The 11,586-nt window shown below is 40.4% G+C and overlaps 1 protein-coding gene across 1 annotated transcript; it reads right to left on the bottom strand.

The window, feature by feature from the left end:
* Positions 1–277: 277 nt before the first annotated feature.
* Positions 278–9,832, bottom strand: LOC115744834 (probable ATP-dependent DNA helicase CHR12). Its single transcript, XM_030680218.2, has 12 exons — positions 9,341–9,832; positions 8,026–8,182; positions 7,739–7,803; positions 7,055–7,243; positions 6,599–6,748; positions 5,459–5,854; positions 4,878–5,137; positions 4,557–4,775; positions 3,349–3,556; positions 3,107–3,260; positions 2,239–2,841; positions 278–1,441 (listed from the first exon to the last, which is right to left on the bottom strand). Exons 1-12 carry the CDS (start codon positions 9,635–9,637, stop codon positions 537–539), a joined length of 3,603 nt encoding a protein of 1,200 aa, XP_030536078.1. The 5' UTR covers positions 9,638–9,832; the 3' UTR covers positions 278–536.
* Positions 9,833–11,586: the final 1,754 nt, after the last annotated feature.

Genomic DNA, 11,586 nt, shown 5'->3' with positions numbered 1-11,586 from the left:
GGAAAATGGAACTGATCATAAAACCCCTTAAGTTTTTATATGTTACAACATTCCATTGCGGAGTTATGGGAAAATGGAACGAGTCAAGATCCGCTAAGATCTAACGATCCGAATCATTGCCCTTATTAATAAAAGCAATTACGTCCTGTCATGTTCATCTGATACCGAACCTTGACACGATTAGTTTCTCTCCAAGTATTTTATTCAATTTTGCGACTCTATTTCCGCTCGTCAATCAATCTAAAGAACATGCACTAAGTCAAAAAAGGAAAGAAGATGGAATGAAAGGGCACATCTCTGTACAATAGGTAATTTGAATTGCTACTGGTACAATACAGCCTCCATCCACTAAAATGAATAGAAGGTGAGTGGACAACAAGCCAAAGCTACAGGTGTTGTCACCATTTGCTGCCCCTAAAAATACACTTCTGCCAGAATTCCCAGTTTGCAGCTCAACCCCATGAATGAGAGGGAAAGGGGGGAAAAACCCTAAAAAAGGATGGAGCATGAACTTAAAAGAGTAAGAAAATTATTGACTAACTCCATCCATTCCCTCTTCCGTTTAAGTTCGGTCCCCTCGAGTCTGATGAAGAGCTTGGAATATAGCTGGATCTCTTCTTCTTATGGGTATTCCATGTTAGTATATGCCCGTTCCACCCGACCCTCTTAGCACCCTGATACTCAGGTTTTTCAATGCTATCAGTCTTCAATCTCTTCGGCACTGAACCATAAGTATCTTCACTGTTATCCTCACTCGCCACAGCCATATTTTCATCATCCAAGTCAACTGCACTGTCATGAAGTAACTCGGTGGACTCGGAAGGAAGTTGATCCTTTTTCTTCCCCTTAAATGAGAATTTGGAAATATCTTCTCTGCTTTCACTTTCCAATTCCGACACGGCATCATTGCTAGCTGAATCATTGGCACTTGAGAGGATATCATCTCTCCTCTTTCCTTTTACTAAGAACTTTGATGACCCTTCTCCATCTTCATTTCCCGGTTCTGATCCTGTACCGATTAACCCATTGCTCTCGGAAAGAGGGTAATTCTTTCTCTTTCCTCTGCCAGAACGTTTAGATATGTCTTCACCATTTTCTACTGCCTTCATCCACTGCAAATCACTCAGAGTATCTGCATAAAGAACCTCCTTTCTGCGTCGTTTTCCAGTGAGGTTGCTGACGTCATGATCAAAACCCTTGGACTTGCTTGCCTTCACGTCAGGTGTAGAATAGGCCCACTCTGGCACCTCATGCTCTTCCATGAGACGGGACCTGTAATTTTCCCTCTGCCTTCTCTCCTCGTCCATCTTCTCGAAGAGCCAGAACTCTTCATCTGATCGTGCTGCAAGGCGGTTGATCTCTCTCTCGCTTGGCACATCTGTGCCCAATGATCTGCTACCTTTACGCATTATCTCTTCTAACATCTCCCTTCGGTCCCGAGCTGTGACATTAAAGTTAAATGAATTTCATACTTGAAATTAAGAGAAAATATACTGAAAGGAAATATGTCACATGTATTATTTCATCTATGGTCCAAATAAAAGCACTACTTAGAAACTTGACAGGTTCCGCAATATACAGCAATCTCGATGAGTCCAAGACTGCAGTATGGTCATCAATCATGAATAAAATATGCAGTTTCTATGAATTAATTTCTTCCTGCGTCCAAATGGCCTTGCTACAGTTTGGTCTCAATGAGTCCCAGACTGCAGTATGGTCAACAATCATGAATAAAATATGCAGTTCCTATGACTTAATTTCTTCCTGCATCCAAATGGCCTTGCTACAGTTTGGTCTCAATGAGTCCCAGACCGCAGTGTGGTCAACAATCATGAATAAAATATGCAGTTTCTACTCCAGTACCTCGCTTTCTAACTTTTTCTAAACTAGAAGCAAGGCACAACAAGCACACTTGTGCAACTGTAAGCATGCATGCCGCATGTGTATATAGATCTAAAGCAAGAAACACGGCTCAATCATCAATTAATACAAGTTCCTATCCAGTCGCTGATAGGGTTACAGGTAACTCATCCATAATAAATCTTTTAATAACAGACATCTCTTATAACCCTTACGAGCACAGTTAATCTCTCTCTCTCTCTCTCTCTCTCTCTCTCTCCCCTTTTCCTTTCGCACTTCAGATCTGTCAACTGTACAAACTTCTATGTATTACCATATAACGGGTGATTGAGCAAAAATTAGTGTATGGTTGAGCACTAAAATATAAGCACAACTCACCCGTGGAAGTCGTATTAAAAAGACCAGCCTGGATAACCTTGGCATCAATACCCATCTTTTGTTTTGCACGCTCCAGAATTACCTCCTCAATTGATCCAACACTAACCAGTACAAAAACTCTGACCTCTTTCTTCTGTCCTATTCGATGGGCCCGATCCTCTGCCTGTTGATCCATTTGGGGGTTCCAATCACTGTCAAATATTATTACTGTATCTGCTGTTTGCAAATTCAAACCAAGGCCTCCAGCTCGAGTGCTCAAAAGAAACATAAAGTATGGGGAATCGGGAGCATTAAATTGCTTCAGCAAAAGCCCCCTTTCTTCAGTTTTAGTTGAACCATCCAGCCTAAGATATTTGAAATCATGAAGTTGTAAATAGACTTCAAGAATGTCCATAAGACGAGTCATTTGTGAGAAAAGTAGGACCCTATGCCCAGATCTATGGAGTTTCGGGAGCAAGCGGTCAAGTAGCTCAAACTTCCCTGATGCTCTGATGATCTCATCCTTACGCCACATGTTGTATTCTCCAACAAAAAGGTAAGGATGGTTACAACATTTGCGAAGCTGCATTGAGAGGTTCTGCAGAGACTTTGATTTTCCGGATCCTGAAATGGGTTAGACAAGTAAGCAAAGATGTACATGCTTAAGTAAGCAGGTTATTGACTGAATTCGAAACCAAAAAATGCCCCCACAGTTAGTTCCCATTATTCAAGTCCATTAGAGTAACTTTCATAATTAAAGATAATATTGTGAAAGGTTATTTAAGAACAGATTAGACAATTAATACACTTCCCGATATGTGCTCAAATATGTTTTGAGTGATGTCGTGGGACAACATACAGAAATGGTCAAGGAGCATAAGCTACAAACCAGTATCTAGCCCAACTCTGCCAACATCCGTCACTTGTTGATAATATACTTTCTGCCAAGCTGACATATCACATTTCAATATAACCTGGGACTTCCCTGGAAGGAACTTCTCCACTTCATCTTTCTTTCTTCTCAATATGAACGGTCTTATAACCTTGAGAGTGAAACATACAATCAATTAAAAAGAAGAAAATGGTTGAAAGGAGGACCAGATAATTTGACAACAAAATGTTTATACATACTTGATGCAAACGATTAATAATTAATAACTCTTCTTCATCTGTGAGGGATAAATCACCACGGTCCGCAAAGGGTGCATTAAACCATTCCTCAAAATTCTGAACTGAATTGAAAATACTTGGAAGAAGAAAATTAAGCAGCGCCCATAGTTCCTGCAAGCTATTCTGAATTGGTGTGCCCGTCAAAAGAAGCCTGCGTTGAGTCTGATAGCTGCGTAAGTGAAATTCCACTAATTAGACTATTCCCAAAACAATTAAGTAAATCATTCAGCTGAACCAACAGATATAACAACATAAAGGGATAACAAACGGTCAAAGGCAGTATTCAAACAGAAGTAGATTCCAAAAGTCCGCCTTTCACATATACGCTTTACTTTGTAAGCAGGCATTTCCCATGGTATAATCAATATAAAGTAGTTTGACGTGGATTAACTTAGTGCACCAAGAGACATTTAACAATTTTCTTCTGGTCAAATCATTAAGATACATCTCGAATATGCTCACATATTAGATTTGTACAAAAAACCATAATCTAAAAAATGAAGGAGTTGAACCATCTCCTGCTCATTGAAGACCTACACATAATAGGGAACTGTATCTGAACACACGACTCATGTTAGAGCGAAGACTCTATGACTCAATATAAGACAATTTGATGGTTGCAATATGATATCACCAGCTTTGAATTTTTAAGTCAACTTATAGCAGCCAAATGGACTTGCCTTTTCATCTAAACGCAGATTTGATGTAAATACTGGAAAAACATTCTGAAATGAAAGCGCTGAGATTTCCCTAAGATAATCAAGGGAAGCAGAAGAAAATCACTGCCCTTGTACTCGTGTAAAGTTAATATACTCCTTCAATGCATATCTAGGTAAAGAGTATTCATCTACACCCAATCATGATATTGCTAAACACTATCCTTGTTGTTTAACAAAATATAGTGGGGTAAAAATTTGGAAAGCTCTTCGACGGAAAACATGAGAGACAATTTTGCAGTATCGCTGATGCAGTGAGTAAGGATAAGCAGGCATAAGTAGTTCATCAAAAGGGGTTCAGCATAAGAGAAGCGACTCAGCTGTACATGACATGAAAGTAAAGACAGAATTCTCAGCAGTTGAAGATGTCAGTATTGAGATTAATAGTCAGTTGGAGCAGAGTGCACCAATGGCGAATTAATCAAGCAAATGAAAACGTCAGCAGCATCATACCTAGATACAAGAGTCCTTGTAAGGGAACATTCATGATTCTTTAATCGATGTCCTTCATCTATAATCAAATAGTACCACTGAATTTTCTTCAGGAATGCTTTATCTCTCATGATCAGGCCGTAATGGGTAATTAAGACGTTAAATTTCCCCTCTCCAGATAACTCTTCCCTCATCACCTTTCTCTCATCCAGACGTCCATCATAAAGCACAGCTGCAATACTGGACATGAAGAAAATAATAAGCATCTGAAAGTGAAGTGAGGCATGCAAGCAACTGCAAGCCCATCACATACGAGAGAGAGAGAGAGAGAGAGAGAGAAACCTTGGAGCCCAAGTTGAAAATTCAGTAATCCAGTTTGGCAGCACAGCCTTTGGAGCCACTATCAAATGAGGCCCTCCGACACCCTTGTTTTCCACGAGATAGGCAATCAATGAGATGGTTTGTATTGTTTTCCCTAACCCCATCTCATCAGCTAGAATACCATTTAGGTTGTTATTAAACAATGAAACCATCCACTGAAGTCCCTCCAATTGGTAGGGCCTCAATTCTCCACCTTGAAGCATGGATGGCTGCTCAGTTACCTGTAGAATCCGCAATTGATTTAGACAATAATAGAGACAGGCAAAATGATGTGATGACAGACATAATGGGATTTTTTCGGTGGAAAAAAGCATAACGGGCCATTCACATGAGAGCACCTACTTAGCATTCTAAAGGTATTATGCTGGCAAAGATTGAAAATTCAAGTGATAAGTATCTTAAATTCATCAGAGACGTGAAAGCTGAAGCCAGTAATTCTTCTCCATTGATCACTTTATAGCTCATAAAGGTAGTAAAAGAATATAACACAGAGGCATTCTATGCAAAAAGAAAAGAAAAGAAACAGATAATAATGGTTTTACCTTTTCCTCAATGGAATGAATAGCGGAGTTATATTGCCGCTGACCCTCAAGTAAGTCGCTGGAGTCATCATTGCGATCTGATTCAGAGACATCACCCTCTTCCTCCGGAAGTACATCCGCAGGAGTTCCACTGCTTGAAGCATCCAACTCAGGCAAATCAGCTTCAGAATCTTTAAGATCATCAATTTCATCAGCAAGTCCAGCATCTTTTTGACGCTGGACAGCAGCTCCTAAATTGTGAAGCAGCTGGTTCGTTTCTTGAAGAAACGTATTCAATCGCAAATTTTTACTTTTCTTTACCATTCTCATATATTCTTCCTGATCATCAGCCTTCAAAGCTTGGATTCTCAATTTTTCAGCACGTGTAGCACGCTGTCTTTGCCTTGCATGCCAAGCCTGCATCAAATGATTATTGAATTGATCAAAATAACGAACATCTAGGAGAGAAGTTAATGTACTCTTAACTCCTCATATATTCAATGCAACAGATAATATTTATGGACAACTCCTATCACATCACCGTAAAGTTATTTCCTTCCAAGTTCCAACATTAGCCAAATATCCCGGTGAACAGCTCCGCCAAAATAGAACTGGACACACTAGTAAAAAAACCGGAGCCGATACAAAAGAGGAAGAAAATAATGATGATCTTCATTGGGCTTCATAACTGATTTGAGACGTGCTCCTAATTGGTCAAAAATAAAAATACCATCCTAAATGTGAAAGAAGAATAAAACTATCTCATATAAAGCAAAGGACAGTACGGAATTCTCATGCCCACTTCTAAGTCGGCGTAGTTTCATCATCTTATTTCACACTGAAAAAACCCGACCTTCTTTGTTTCAAATGCCTGAAGGTTGTTTTTCTGATAAGGAAAAGTCTAGCGAATTCATTTGACCAAGGTTATCATATTCTCTTTAACTGCATGAGCAGTTTCATATGCCAGATAATTAATGCACCTGAATATATCCAATCCAGCATCAGACATTTGATTCAAGATGGCTGTACTCTGAAAATAAATATGAGCTTGGCCTGCAGTGCCAAACCATCACAGGAACCACATTCTAACGTCGACTACCCATTTTGTGACAGATAAATAAATATTAAAAAAAAAAAAGAACAGGAGAGAAGGATGCCTACCTGGATCCCATCATTCCTCTGCTTTCTTTGCTTTAGAGAAGCCTGATTTTGTAAATGGAATTCTCGTACTGCATTAAGTATTTCTGCGAAAAATTTCCTTTTTTTGGTCTCTACAAGATTCTTTTCTTCTTCTTCCAATCTCGAGAGCCTCTGCAAATCAAAATTGAGGTACCGGCATGATATAGAAGCTTTTCTCCCACATTCAAATCCATGTCTATAAACAAATGAAATGTAAATATAAAAAAAGGGTGCTTCAATTCAAAGTTAATTATGAACTTGGTTATTGCCATATAGAATAGGAACAGATAGTAAATATCTATTTCATAACATTGAATTCCTAACCAGATATTATCTCATGTCATCTCATGCAAGTCACATCACAAAACTATTCCAGTATTTCCCCTCAATAGCACTTAAAAGAAATGTTGATAAGTGATTCATCACCAATGAAATTACCTCTGCATCCCGTTTCTTTCTGAAATGATCATCAGCTTCCACGGCAAAAGCATCCCCAACACCATATTGAGTGCGGCGCAATCGCATCATACCCCAGTCAAACAACTGCTTGTCAGGGTATGCACAGTTCAATCGAAGCCAGTACTCCGAACTTACTTGGGAGCGAACCTTACTTTGCAAATCTGCTAGCTGCCAGAAAAAAAGTGTTTGCCAAGAAAGTCAGAACTCTAATCATCCCTCGATATCAAATGCTAAATGAAACACAAATGTGGATATTTATGCTGAAAGATAAATTACGTCATGCAACAATTGAAGTTATATAGCTGACTGTAAACACAAGAAACAAGACGAAGGTTGGACATAAATCACTAGCTTAATCATGAAGTTCTAGTTGCTATTCAATGCACAAGACATTTCAAACTGTTAAAACTGTTTTTGTAGCCATTCATCACACAAACATAGTCAACATTCTCCTACAATAAAGGTGACAGCAACCTTTTCTATTACTCCAGTCTAGAGTCTAGATAAGGAAGAGGTATGGATCTTGGGACACAAAACCTTCAAATGCTACAATCACAGTAAAATCTCAAGATCAAGATCCAATCAACAGTCTGTTGTAAAAGCATTATATAAGGAATAAAGCAATAAGCAAAACAATTCAAAGAACGTCAAGCGAGCATTTACCTTCAGTCCATAAAGTTCAAGTAGGCACTTTGTCTGCAGATCCTCCCCTCTAGTTGATGGCAATTCTAATCCAAGATTCAAAGTATCAGTTAGTGAGACAGAATAAGTGTGACATGTGGCTTTAAGCCCCAAAAGGATGTGTACTGAACATGACGCGGTATGGATGCCTTAGATAAACAACCTACTAACAAATATTTTTTCACAAAAAAAGAGAACTCATGCTACAACATGCCATAGTATAAAGTGAATCATGTGAGGATGCATGACAAAGTTGAGACCATAATAACCTTCTAGTTCACTTATGCGATGCTGGACTTGGCTTTGAAGACGCTTTTCCTTTGATTCTGCCAATTTAGAACCTGACATGCAATTTATCCGCTGTCTCAAGAGTGCATCCTCAAATTCTGCAAGTAAATCTCGTCCGCTAGAGTTAACATAGTCAACCTGCATTAAAGGTATTACAAAATATGAATTTTGAAATAAAATAAAAGAAAGTTCAATCAAACAAACCAGCAATGAAGGAGCAACTAGTGTTTCTTGTTAATTTAGCATGGTCAATAATATCTAAGATGATCCAGAGTACTCACAAGCACGAACCATTATAAGGTTCAATCAACAAGAATGACCAAACACCAAAGTGAAAATGACAACCAGAGGGACATTTTATCTTGCAGAATATTGCCCAAACCAAATTATGGCAATGTAAGGAAGAAACCAAATCTACAAACCTCTTCACCATGATTGATTCCAACATGAAAAAAACGCAGTACAGCAAAGTCCCAATATAATTTTTTCCCATAAAAAACCCACACCACTTCTGAAAGTTGCCGAATTCTAACCAATGCAGGCATCAGAAAGAGCTACTCAACTCAATTCATCACATACTAAACTCAAAATGTCAAAAAGCGCATGTAAGGGCAAATCTTAAACCACGCCTTTACTTGAGCAAGATCGGTTCTATAGGAGGCTCATACCCCAGTGCTTGACTTCAAAGTGAAGCTCCAGCCTTTGTACTATAAGATTATAAAGGAAAACCACTGAGGTGATACTGGCTAATTAACTAGAAGGGCTATACGACAGATTGGAACTCACTTGCAGCACTCCTAAAAAGAAGGGGCAGCAATTAGAAATCAAAATCGAGATTTTGTGCCTACGAACCAGTTAGACAGAACACAAGAAGGAAAGGAGTGCATTTCCTTCGAACTTGGTACCCAGTATATTGGGTTTGTTCCATAGAATAGGCAACCCAAGGAAGTCCATAAAACTACTCATATAAAATATGCTCGCAAAACTGCCAATCCAAGACCCTCACATAGCCCCAGAGGGCATCTGAAAATTATGAAAAGACAACAACTTGCACGCAATTATCAAATCTTACGCCGCAGCAACACCGCAAAATAAAGAGGAACGTCGCCAGAACCCTAAGTTCTCAAAATTGTCCAGCCCAGTTGCCAAAATTCACAACAGGGCATTCCACAATTTTTTCCAAAATCCCAAATTGAAAGCGCACACCTCAGAATCCCATCTCAGACTACTTCCGATCAAGAACGACCCGCATCGAAATCAAATAAAACCCCAAAACCAACAACCGGAAACCCTCACCGAACCCTTCTCGACCGCCGGGACCACCTCGGATCCGCCGCCCGCGCCACCGTCCCCCTCACCGCCCCCGCCGCCCTCCCCATCCCCGCCGCCCGCGTCGTCGCAGATGGAGGAGACGGCATTCAGCAGGTCGGGGGGCAAGGGGAGGTTGCGGGAGATGAGGCCGAGGGCGCACATCAGCGACTTCGTCTTCTCCAAGCCATCGAGCGACGAATCATCACGCTCCCGTTCCTGCTCACGCCGCTGCTGGGGCTGGGGCTGGGGCTGGGGCTGTGGGCTCTCGAGCTGAGCCACCATGAGAGGCGCGAAATCGAATCAACGGCTCGTTTCCTTCGCGTGCTCTCTTTTTTTTAACTGTTATTTAAAAGGGGGAAAATCTGAAGGCAAAGAGAGGGAAAGGCAAATATAAAGGTCGGATTTTTATGTGGGTCTTCTTGTTGTTGCTCTGCTGCTTTGAGTTCGACCAGGGGCGCTCTCTCTCCCTCTCCCTCTCTCTGCCTTGTGAGTTTTGTCCGAGGGGAAGAGGGGATTGTCTGTGGGGGTGAAGTTACCGAAACGGGCATGGATATCTATTCTTATTACCGAACCGACCACTAGGGTCAACCTTAAGAGTTCCAAAAGGAGGAACCCCAACATCTAATTTCCTCCCTTTTTTTATATTTTTGTTGGCTTTTCTGGCATTCAATTCCAGATTCTCTCCACGTGGAATTCCTTTCACGGCATGAATTCCCAATTTCTCATTTTTGGTCTATATGGCGGAAAAGTCATAGCGAGAGAAGGTAGGAATTTCAAAATCTATGACTGCACCTTTCATTCGTATTGATTTACGTCCTTCAATATTTTCAAATCCATCATTTACATTCCCAAACAGATCACTAAAATTAAAAAGGTCAAAGTATTCTTAACAAAACTCCAACCCAACCCCGTCTCTCGAACTTCCTTAGTTGCGATGTCCCAATGCCACATTGCTGTCAAGGTTGACATCACGGCAGAGCTCGAGACCTCAAGATTTGGAGCTCTAGCTCGACACCATTGGGGAAGCTCAAGGCTTCCTGATCTGGAGCTCAAGCTCGATTAGCATCGAAACTCTGGATATCTAGATCTAGGATTTAATTAGAGCTCAAAGCTACCAAATTTGGAGTTTGAGCTCGAGACACGGGCAAAGCTTAAGGCCCCGAATTCGGCCAAGATCTCGATATCCATCCGCAAAGTTGAACTACCACATGGGTAGGGAAGACGGACGGGAAGAGAGAGATAGTGAAGACACAACAGGAGGGGGCAGAGGGACAAGTGGTTTTAGGAAGATTGTCGCAGGCGACAAGGTGGTAGCTCACCCTAAAGCAACAACGCGGTGGTGCAGTGGCAAGGTAAGGCGACAAGAAAGGTGGCTAAGGGCACATATGACAACACTTCTGGAGCAACAATCAATTTGGATCCACAACTTTATTTTTCTATTTTGAGAGCATTTTTTTTTACTCCAGAAGTATTTTTTGAGCCACTAAAAGAAGTAACAAAAAAAATTTATTTCTCTTCGAAAGTTAAAGATCAAATTTCTGCTCAAAAGTAGAAGACTTCAACTTCTGATTAGAAATTGATTCCTACAGCAAAAGTGTTGCTATGCTCGCCCTAATTTGCAGTTAGGTTTGGTTTTGATGGGGGTTTCCAAAGTGGGAAAATTTGGAAAAGTGGGAGGGCAAATTTGAAAGAAAAAAAAAAGAATTTCATAAAGAGGACCATGACTGAAACGAATGGCAGATGTAACTTGAAGTGAAATCACAAAAAGTGAGGATACAAATGATAGAAAATCGATGCGGGAACAAAAAATAATCTACACTGTCATGTAATTGGATGCCTTGCCACGTAAGGGAGGACTTTCTAGCACAAGCATGTATCATGGGAGAAGGAAAAAGGGTAAATCTAACTGTACCTAGGGAGTATCGAATTAAAGCATAATTTGATCGACATGCTTTATTAATACACTTAACTTAATAACGAACACGTAGTCATAATCACACTTAAATATACATGTCGCGACCCTCCCAAAGCAATCATCCGAGGAGCAGAGGCAATGTCGAAGGTGGACCAGAGGTTCTCAGTTTGCGTGGATTCTCCAAATCCTTATCTCGAACGACGTTGAGAGGTTCACTTTGACTAATTTCCCTAAGAATGTTCAATCTTTTAAGAAACACGCCACTAATCTACCGAGACCAACTACAAGTCAAGTGAGATGTAAAAGAGATCTCACT

Source organism: Rhodamnia argentea, chromosome 6 (assembly GCF_020921035.1).
Source record: "Rhodamnia argentea isolate NSW1041297 chromosome 6, ASM2092103v1, whole genome shotgun sequence".
Taxonomy (NCBI): domain Eukaryota; kingdom Viridiplantae; phylum Streptophyta; class Magnoliopsida; order Myrtales; family Myrtaceae; genus Rhodamnia; species Rhodamnia argentea.
Note: the sequence above shows the minus strand (reverse complement) of the source record. Positions and strands in the feature narration are given on the sequence as shown.